At 38.8% G+C, this 12,322-nt stretch overlaps 1 protein-coding gene across 2 annotated transcripts in view; it reads left to right on the top strand.

Annotated features, from left to right (window-relative positions):
- The window catches only part of fer1l6 (fer-1 like family member 6), a 75,026-nt gene that overhangs the window by 29,310 nt on the left and 33,394 nt on the right, over positions 1 to 12,322 (top strand). For both annotated transcript variants that reach the window (XM_071340718.1, XM_071340717.1), the window contains exon 14: positions 11,036 to 11,136. In XM_071340718.1, coding sequence (XP_071196819.1) covers positions 11,036 to 11,136 — 101 coding nt within the window. The remainder of the gene's footprint in view (positions 1 to 11,035; positions 11,137 to 12,322) is intronic.

Raw genomic sequence — 12,322 nt, 5'->3', positions numbered from 1 at the left:
CTCTAGTAATACCATTACATGGTTTAGACAGGGTACTAACATGGACTCTAGTAATACCATTACATGGTTTAGACAGGGTACTAACATGGACTCTAGTAATACCATTACATGGTTTAGACAGGGTACTAACATGGACTCTAGTAATACCATTACATGGTTTAGACAGGGTACTAACATGGACTCTAGTAATACCATTACATGGTTTAGACAGGGTACTAACATGGACTCTAGTAATACCATTACATGGTTTAGACAGGGTACAAACATGGACTCTAGTAATACCATTACATGGTTTAGACAGGGTACTAACATGGACTCTAGTAATACCATTACATGGTTTAGACAGGGTACTAACATGGACTCTAGTAATACCATTACATGGTTTAGACAGGGTACTAACATGGACTCTAGTAATACCATTACATGGTTTAGACAGGGTACTAACATGGACTCTAGTAATACCATTACATGGTTTAGACAGGGTACAAACATGGACTCTAGTAATACCATTACATGGTTTAGACAGGGTACTAACATGGACTCTAGTAATACCATTACATGGTTTAGACAGGGTACTAACATGGACTCTAGTGATACCATTACATGGTTTAGACAGGGTACTAACATGGACTCTAGTAATACCATTACATGGTTTAGACAGGGTACTAACATGGACTCTAGTAATACCATTACATGGTTTAGACAGGGTACTAACATGGACTCTAGTAATACCATTACATGGTTTAGACAGGGTACTAACATGGACTCTAGTAATACCATTACATGGTTTAGACAGGGTACTAACATGGACTCTAGTAATACCATTACATGGTTTAGACAGGGTACTAACATGGACTCTAGTAATACCATTACATGGTTTAGACAGGGTACTAACATGGACTCTAGTAATACCATTACATGGTTTAGACAGGGTACTAACATGGACTCTAGTAATACCATTACATGGTTTAGACAGGGTACTAACATGGACTCTAGTAATACCATTACATGGTTTAGACAGGGTACTAACATGGACTCTAGTAATACCATTACATGGTTTAGACAGGGTACTAACATGGACTCTAGTAATACCATTACATGGTTTAGACAGGGTACAAACATGGACTCTAGTAATACCATTACATGGTTTAGACAGGGTACAAACATGGACTCTAGTAATACCATTACATGGTTTAGACAGGGTACAAACATGGACTCTAGTAATACCATTACATGGTTTAGACAGGGTACTAACATGGACTCTAGTAATACCATTACATGGTTTAGACAGGGTACTAACATGGACTCTAGTAATACCATTACATGGTTTAGACAGGGTACTAACATGGACTCTAGTAATACCATTACATGGTTTAGACAGGGTACTAACATGGACTCTAGTGATACCATTACATGGTTTAGACAGGGTACTAACATGGACTCTAGTAATACCATTACATGGTTTAGACAGGGTACTAACATGGACTCTAGTAATACCATTACATGGTTTAGACAGGGTACTAACATGGACTCTAGTAATACCATTACATGGTTTAGACAGGGTACTAACATGGACTCTAGTAATACCATTACATGGTTTAGACAGGGTACTAACATGGACTCTAGTAATACCATTACATGGTTTAGACAGGGTACTAACATGGACTCTAGTAATACCATTACATGGTTTAGACAGGGTACTAACATGGACTCTAGTAATACCATTACATGGTTTAGACAGGGTACTAACATGGACTCTAGTAATACCATTACATGGTTTAGACAGGGTACTAACATGGACTCTAGTTATACCATTACATGGTTTAGACAGGGTACTAACATGGACTCTAGTAATACCATTACATGGTTTAGACAGGGTACTAACATGGACTCTAGTAATACCATTACATGGTTTAGACAGGGTACTAACATGGACTCTAGTAATACCATTACATGGTTTAGACAGGGTACTAACATGGACTCTAGTGATACCATTACATGGTTTAGACAGGGTACTAACATGGACTCTAGTAATACCATTGTAATGGTTTAGACAGGGTACTAACATGGACTCTAGTAATACCATTGTAATGGTTTAGACAGGGTACTAACATGGACTCTAGTAATACCATTACATGGTTTAGACAGGGTACTAACATGGACTCTAGTAATACCATTACATGGTTTAGACAGGGTACTAACATGGACTCTAGTAATACCATTACATGGTTTAGACAGGGTACTAACATGGACTCTAGTAATACCATTACATGGTTTAGACAGGGTACTAACATGGACTCTAGTAATACCATTGTAATGGTTTAGACAGGGTACTAACATGGACTCTAGTAATACCATTACATGGTTTAGACAGGGTACTAACATGGACTCTAGTAATACCATTACATGGTTTAGACAGGGTACTAACATGGACTCTAGTAATACCATTACATGGTTTAGACAGGGTACTAACATGGACTCTAGTAATACCATTACATGGTTTAGACAGGGTACTAACATGGACTCTAGTAATACCATTACATGGTTTAGACAGGGTACTAACATGGACTCTAGTAATACCATTACATGGTTTAGACAGGGTACTAACATGGACTCTAGTAATACCATTACATGGTTTAGACAGGGTACTAACATGGACTCTAGTAATACCATTACATGGTTTAGACAGGGTACTAACATGGACTCTAGTAATACCATTACATGGTTTAGACAGGGTACTAACATGGACTCTAGTAATACCATTACATGGTTTAGACAGGGTACTAACATGGACTCTAGTAATACCATTACATGGTTTAGACAGGGTACTAACATGGACTCTAGTAATACCATTACATGGTTTAGACAGGGTACTAACATGGACTCTAGTAATACCATTACATGGTTTAGACAGGGTACTAACATGGACTCTAGTAATACCATTACATGGTTTAGACAGGGTACTAACATGGACTCTAGTAATACCATTACATGGTTTAGACAGGGTACTAACATGGACTCTAGTAATACCATTACATGGTTTAGACAGGGTACTAACATGGACTCTAGTAATACCATTACATGGTTTAGACAGGGTACTAACATGGACTCTAGTAATACCATTACATGGTTTAGACAGGGTACTAACATGGACTCTAGTAATACCATTACATGGTTTAGACAGGGTACTAACATGGACTCTAGTAATACCATTACATGGTTTAGACAGGGTACTAACATGGACTCTAGTGATACCATTACATGGTTTAGACAGGGTACTAACATGGACTCTAGTAATACCATTACATGGTTTAGACAGGGTACTAACATGGACTCTAGTAATACCATTACATGGTTTAGACAGGGTACTAACATGGACTCTAGTAATACCATTACATGGTTTAGACAGGGTACTAACATGGACTCTAGTAATACCATTACATGGTTTAGACAGGGTACTAACATGGACTCTAGTAATACCATTACATGGTTTAGACAGGGTACTAACATGGACTCTAGTAATACCATTACGTGGTTTAGACAGGGTACTAACATGGACTCTAGTAATACCATTACGTGGTTTAGACAGGGTACTAACATGGACTCTAGTAATACCATTACGTGGTTTAGACAGGGTACTAACATGGACTCTAGTAATACCATTACGTGGTTTAGACAGGGTACTAACATGGACTCTAGTAATACCATTACATGGTTTAGACAGGGTACTAACATGGACTCTAGTAATACCATTACATGGTTTAGACAGGGTACTAACATGGACTCTAGTAATACCATTACATGGTTTAGACAGGGTACTAACATGGACTCTAGTAATACCATTACATGGTTTAGACAGGGTACTAACATGGACTCTAGTAATACCATTACATGGTTTAGACAGGGTACTAACATGGACTCTAGTAATACCATTACATGGTTTAGACAGGGTACTAACATGGACTCTAGTAATACCATTACATGGTTTAGACAGGGTACTAACATGGACTCTAGTAATACCATTACATGGTTTAGACAGGGTACTAACATGGACTCTAGTAATACCATTACATGGTTTAGACAGGGTACTAACATGGACTCTAGTAATACCATTACATGGTTTAGACAGGGTACTAACATGGACTCTAGTAATACCATTACATGGTTTAGACAGGGTACTAACATGGACTCTAGTGATACCATTACATGGTTTAGACAGGGTACTAACATGGACTCTAGTGATACCATTACATGGTTTAGACAGGGTACTAACATGGACTCTAGTAATACCATTACATGGTTTAGACAGGGTACTAACATGGACTCTAGTAATACCATTACATGGTTTAGACAGGGTACTAACATGGACTCTAGTGATACCATTACATGGTTTAGACAGGGTACTAACATGGACTCTAGTGATACCATTACATGGTTTAGACAGGGTACTAACATGGACTCTAGTAATACCATTACATGGTTTAGACAGGGTACTAACATGGACTCTAGTAATACCATTACATGGTTTAGACAGGGTACTAACATGGACTCTAGTAATACCATTACATGGTTTAGACAGGGTACTAACATGGACTCTAGTAATACCATTACATGGTTTAGACAGGGTACTAACATGGACTCTAGTAATACCATTACATGGTTTAGACAGGGTACTAACATGGACTCTAGTTATACCATTACATGGTTTAGACAGGGTACTAACATGGACTCTAGTAATACCATTACATGGTTTAGACAGGGTACAAACATGGACTCTAGTAATACCATTACATGGTTTAGACAGGGTACAAACATGGACTCTAGTAATACCATTACATGGTTTAGACAGGGTACTAACATGGACTCTAGTAATACCATTACATGGTTTAGACAGGGTACTAACATGGACTCTAGTAATACCATTACATGGTTTAGACAGGGTACTAACATGGACTCTAGTAATACCATTACATGGTTTAGACAGGGTACTAACATGGACTCTAGTAATACCATTACATGGTTTAGACAGGGTACTAACATGGACTCTAGTGATACCATTACATGGTTTAGACAGGGTACTAACATGGACTCTAGTAATACCATTACATGGTTTAGACAGGGTACTAACATGGACTCTAGTAATACCATTACATGGTTTAGACAGGGTACTAACATGGACTCTAGTAATACCATTACATGGTTTAGACAGGGTACTAACATGGACTCTAGTAATACCATTACATGGTTTAGACAGGGTACTAACATGGACTCTAGTAATACCATTACATGGTTTAGACAGGGTACTAACATGGACTCTAGTAATACCATTACATGGTTTAGACAGGGTACTAACATGGACTCTAGTAATACCATTACATGGTTTAGACAGGGTACTAACATGGACTCTAGTAATACCATTACATGGTTTAGACAGGGTACTAACATGGACTCTAGTTATACCATTACATGGTTTAGACAGGGTACTAACATGGACTCTAGTAATACCATTACATGGTTTAGACAGGGTACTAACATGGACTCTAGTAATACCATTACATGGTTTAGACAGGGTACTAACATGGACTCTAGTAATACCATTACATGGTTTAGACAGGGTACTAACATGGACTCTAGTGATACCATTACATGGTTTAGACAGGGTACTAACATGGACTCTAGTAATACCATTGTAATGGTTTAGACAGGGTACTAACATGGACTCTAGTAATACCATTGTAATGGTTTAGACAGGGTACTAACATGGACTCTAGTAATACCATTACATGGTTTAGACAGGGTACTAACATGGACTCTAGTAATACCATTACATGGTTTAGACAGGGTACTAACATGGACTCTAGTAATACCATTACATGGTTTAGACAGGGTACTAACATGGACTCTAGTAATACCATTACATGGTTTAGACAGGGTACTAACATGGACTCTAGTAATACCATTGTAATGGTTTAGACAGGGTACTAACATGGACTCTAGTAATACCATTACATGGTTTAGACAGGGTACTAACATGGACTCTAGTAATACCATTACATGGTTTAGACAGGGTACTAACATGGACTCTAGTAATACCATTACATGGTTTAGACAGGGTACTAACATGGACTCTAGTAATACCATTACATGGTTTAGACAGGGTACTAACATGGACTCTAGTAATACCATTACATGGTTTAGACAGGGTACTAACATGGACTCTAGTAATACCATTACATGGTTTAGACAGGGTACTAACATGGACTCTAGTAATACCATTACATGGTTTAGACAGGGTACTAACATGGACTCTAGTAATACCATTACATGGTTTAGACAGGGTACTAACATGGACTCTAGTAATACCATTACATGGTTTAGACAGGGTACTAACATGGACTCTAGTAATACCATTACATGGTTTAGACAGGGTACTAACATGGACTCTAGTAATACCATTACATGGTTTAGACAGGGTACTAACATGGACTCTAGTAATACCATTACATGGTTTAGACAGGGTACTAACATGGACTCTAGTAATACCATTACATGGTTTAGACAGGGTACTAACATGGACTCTAGTAATACCATTACATGGTTTAGACAGGGTACTAACATGGACTCTAGTAATACCATTACATGGTTTAGACAGGGTACTAACATGGACTCTAGTAATACCATTACATGGTTTAGACAGGGTACTAACATGGACTCTAGTAATACCATTACATGGTTTAGACAGGGTACTAACATGGACTCTAGTAATACCATTACATGGTTTAGACAGGGTACTAACATGGACTCTAGTAATACCATTACATGGTTTAGACAGGGTACTAACATGGACTCTAGTAATACCATTACATGGTTTAGACAGGGTACTAACATGGACTCTAGTGATACCATTACATGGTTTAGACAGGGTACTAACATGGACTCTAGTAATACCATTACATGGTTTAGACAGGGTACTAACATGGACTCTAGTAATACCATTACATGGTTTAGACAGGGTACTAACATGGACTCTAGTAATACCATTACATGGTTTAGACAGGGTACTAACATGGACTCTAGTAATACCATTACATGGTTTAGACAGGGTACTAACATGGACTCTAGTAATACCATTACATGGTTTAGACAGGGTACTAACATGGACTCTAGTAATACCATTACGTGGTTTAGACAGGGTACTAACATGGACTCTAGTAATACCATTACGTGGTTTAGACAGGGTACTAACATGGACTCTAGTAATACCATTACGTGGTTTAGACAGGGTACTAACATGGACTCTAGTAATACCATTACGTGGTTTAGACAGGGTACTAACATGGACTCTAGTAATACCATTACATGGTTTAGACAGGGTACTAACATGGACTCTAGTAATACCATTACATGGTTTAGACAGGGTACTAACATGGACTCTAGTAATACCATTACATGGTTTAGACAGGGTACTAACATGGACTCTAGTAATACCATTACATGGTTTAGACAGGGTACTAACATGGACTCTAGTAATACCATTACATGGTTTAGACAGGGTACTAACATGGACTCTAGTAATACCATTACATGGTTTAGACAGGGTACTAACATGGACTCTAGTAATACCATTACATGGTTTAGACAGGGTACTAACATGGACTCTAGTAATACCATTACATGGTTTAGACAGGGTACTAACATGGACTCTAGTAATACCATTACATGGTTTAGACAGGGTACTAACATGGACTCTAGTAATACCATTACATGGTTTAGACAGGGTACTAACATGGACTCTAGTAATACCATTACATGGTTTAGACAGGGTACTAACATGGACTCTAGTGATACCATTACATGGTTTAGACAGGGTACTAACATGGACTCTAGTGATACCATTACATGGTTTAGACAGGGTACTAACATGGACTCTAGTAATACCATTACATGGTTTAGACAGGGTACTAACATGGACTCTAGTAATACCATTACATGGTTTAGACAGGGTACTAACATGGACTCTAGTGATACCATTACATGGTTTAGACAGGGTACTAACATGGACTCTAGTGATACCATTACATGGTTTAGACAGGGTACTAACATGGACTCTAGTAATACCATTACATGGTTTAGACAGGGTACTAACATGGACTCTAGTAATACCATTACATGGTTTAGACAGGGTACTAACATGGACTCTAGTAATACCATTACATGGTTTAGACAGGGTACTAACATGGACTCTAGTAATACCATTACATGGTTTAGACAGGGTACTAACATGGACTCTAGTAATACCATTACATGGTTTAGACAGGGTACTAACATGGACTCTAGTTATACCATTACATGGTTTAGACAGGGTACTAACATGGACTCTAGTAATACCATTACATGGTTTAGACAGGGTACTAACATGGACTCTAGTAATACCATTACATGGTTTAGACAGGGTACTAACATGGACTCTAGTAATACCATTACATGGTTTAGACAGGGTACTAACATGGACTCTAGTGATACCATTACATGGTTTAGACAGGGTACTAACATGGACTCTAGTAATACCATTGTAATGGTTTAGACAGGGTACTAACATGGACTCTAGTAATACCATTGTAATGGTTTAGACAGGGTACTAACATGGACTCTAGTAATACCATTACATGGTTTAGACAGGGTACTAACATGGACTCTAGTAATACCATTACATGGTTTAGACAGGGTACTAACATGGACTCTAGTAATACCATTACATGGTTTAGACAGGGTACTAACATGGACTCTAGTAATACCATTACATGGTTTAGACAGGGTACTAACATGGACTCTAGTAATACCATTGTAATGGTTTAGACAGGGTACTAACATGGACTCTAGTAATACCATTACATGGTTTAGACAGGGTACTAACATGGACTCTAGTAATACCATTACATGGTTTAGACAGGGTACTAACATGGACTCTAGTAATACCATTACATGGTTTAGACAGGGTACTAACATGGACTCTAGTAATACCATTACATGGTTTAGACAGGGTACTAACATGGACTCTAGTAATACCATTACATGGTTTAGACAGGGTACTAACATGGACTCTAGTAATACCATTACATGGTTTAGACAGGGTACTAACATGGACTCTAGTAATACCATTACATGGTTTAGACAGGGTACTAACATGGACTCTAGTAATACCATTACATGGTTTAGACAGGGTACTAACATGGACTCTAGTAATACCATTACATGGTTTAGACAGGGTACTAACATGGACTCTAGTAATACCATTACATGGTTTAGACAGGGTACTAACATGGACTCTAGTAATACCATTACATGGTTTAGACAGGGTACTAACATGGACTCTAGTAATACCATTACATGGTTTAGACAGGGTACTAACATGGACTCTAGTAATACCATTACATGGTTTAGACAGGGTACTAACATGGACTCTAGTAATACCATTACATGGTTTAGACAGGGTACTAACATGGACTCTAGTAATACCATTACATGGTTTAGACAGGGTACTAACATGGACTCTAGTAATACCATTACATGGTTTAGACAGGGTACTAACATGGACTCTAGTAATACCATTACATGGTTTAGACAGGGTACTAACATGGACTCTAGTAATACCATTACATGGTTTAGACAGGGTACTAACATGGACTCTAGTAATACCATTACATGGTTTAGACAGGGTACTAACATGGACTCTAGTGATACCATTACATGGTTTAGACAGGGTACTAACATGGACTCTAGTAATACCATTACATGGTTTAGACAGGGTACTAACATGGACTCTAGTAATACCATTACATGGTTTAGACAGGGTACTAACATGGACTCTAGTAATACCATTACATGGTTTAGACAGGGTACTAACATGGACTCTAGTAATACCATTACATGGTTTAGACAGGGTACTAACATGGACTCTAGTAATACCATTACATGGTTTAGACAGGGTACTAACATGGACTCTAGTAATACCATTACATGGTTTAGACAGGGTACTAACATGGACTCTAGTAATACCATTACGTGGTTTAGACAGGGTACTAACATGGACTCTAGTAATACCATTACGTGGTTTAGACAGGGTACTAACATGGACTCTAGTAATACCATTACGTGGTTTAGACAGGGTACTAACATGGACTCTAGTAATACCATTACATGGTTTAGACAGGGTACTAACATGGACTCTAGTAATACCATTACATGGTTTAGACAGGGTACTAACATGGACTCTAGTAATACCATTACATGGTTTAGACAGGGTACTAACATGGACTCTAGTAATACCATTACATGGTTTAGACAGGGTACTAACATGGACTCTAGTAATACCATTACATGGTTTAGACAGGGTACTAACATGGACTCTAGTAATACCATTACATGGTTTAGACAGGGTACTAACATGGACTCTAGTAATACCATTACATGGTTTAGACAGGGTACTAACATGGACTCTAGTAATACCATTACATGGTTTAGACAGGGTACTAACATGGACTCTAGTAATACCATTACATGGTTTAGACAGGGTACTAACATGGACTCTAGTAATACCATTACATGGTTTAGACAGGGTACTAACATGGACTCTAGTAATACCATTACATGGTTTAGACAGGGTACTAACATGGACTCTAGTGATACCATTACATGGTTTAGACAGGGTACTAACATGGACTCTAGTGATACCATTACATGGTTTAGACAGGGTACTAACATGGACTCTAGTAATACCATTACATGGTTTAGACAGGGTACTAACATGGACTCTAGTAATACCATTACATGGTTTAGACAGGGTACTAACATGGACTCTAGTGATACCATTACATGGTTTAGACAGGGTACTAACATGGACTCTAGTGATACCATTACATGGTTTAGACAGGGTACTAACATGGACTCTAGTAATACCATTGTAATGGTACGTCACGTGTTTGTACCCTATTTGAGTGGTGATGTCATTGCGGTGATGTCATCATATTCCACACAGGAAGAAGGCGTGGCCAAGGCAGATGACCTGAACAAGTTGTCAGATCCAGGAACGGAAGCTCTCGCGCGCCGAGTCTTTCATGAGTTTATCATGGACGCCAGGTAGGTAACCTAGACGACACCATCAAACTGATGATACTGACAACTGTGGTAAACCGGTGGTGGTGTTCAGTTGAGCGTGCCAGAGATTAACACAGAGACCCGGGAGGTTTTAGTCAGCAAACACAACTTTACTAGTCTGTAAAATAAAGTAAATCACATCAGGTTGGCTCGGTTCTTCTCCTCAGCTTAGGCTCTGTGTCGGTCTCTCCCGGTTCTCTCTCGCGGTTTCCCATAGTACTCCTTTTATTTGGCCTCCACGGCTGGTTGGCACTTTCCCCTAATTACCTCCACTTAGAGCTGTCCGTGTCGGGGTGCCCAGCTCATGTATCTCCCAGCAGAGGGAGCCAACGTCGCATCACGTACCTCACCTCTATTACCATCCCCCGGGGTAGACCTCCTGGGATACCACACAACACTGTTGACTATATGGTGGAAACTGACAACACTGTTGACTATATGGTGGAAACTGATAACACTGTTGACTATATGGTGGAAACTGATAACACTGTTGACTATATGGTGGAAACTGACTACACTTTTGACTATATGGTGGAAACTGACTACACTGTTGACTATATGGTGGAAACTGACTACACTGTTAACTATATGGTGTAAACTGACAACACTGTTGACTATATGGTGGAAACTGACTACACTGTTGACTATATGGTGGAAACTGACAACACTGTCGACTATATGGTGGAAACTGACTACACTGTTGACTATATGGTGGAAACTGACTACACTGTTGACTATATGGTGGAAACTGACTACACTGTTGACTATATGGTGGAAACTGACTACACTGTTGACTATATGGTGGAAACTGACAACACTGTTGACTATATGGTGGAAACTGACTACACTGTTGCCTATATGGTGGAAACTGACTACACTGTTGACTATATGGTGGAAACTGACTACACTGTTGACTATATGGTGGAAACTGACAACACTGTTGACTATATGGTGGAAACTGACTACACTGTTGACTATATGGTGGAAACTGACAACACTGTTGACTATATGGTGGAAACTGACAACACTGTTGACTATATGGTGGAAACTGACTACACTGTTGACTATATGGTGGAAACTGACTACACTGTTGACTATGTGGTGCATGTGTTCTGGTACTGATGGTAACTCGTGTGTGTGTGTGTGTGTGTGTGTGTGTGTGTGTGTG

The sequence above is a fragment of the Salvelinus alpinus genome, chromosome 14, assembly GCF_045679555.1.
Source record: "Salvelinus alpinus chromosome 14, SLU_Salpinus.1, whole genome shotgun sequence".
In the NCBI taxonomy this organism is placed as follows: domain Eukaryota; kingdom Metazoa; phylum Chordata; class Actinopteri; order Salmoniformes; family Salmonidae; genus Salvelinus; species Salvelinus alpinus.
The sequence above is the reverse complement of the archived record's forward strand: the minus strand, read 5'-3'. Positions and strand labels throughout refer to the sequence as shown.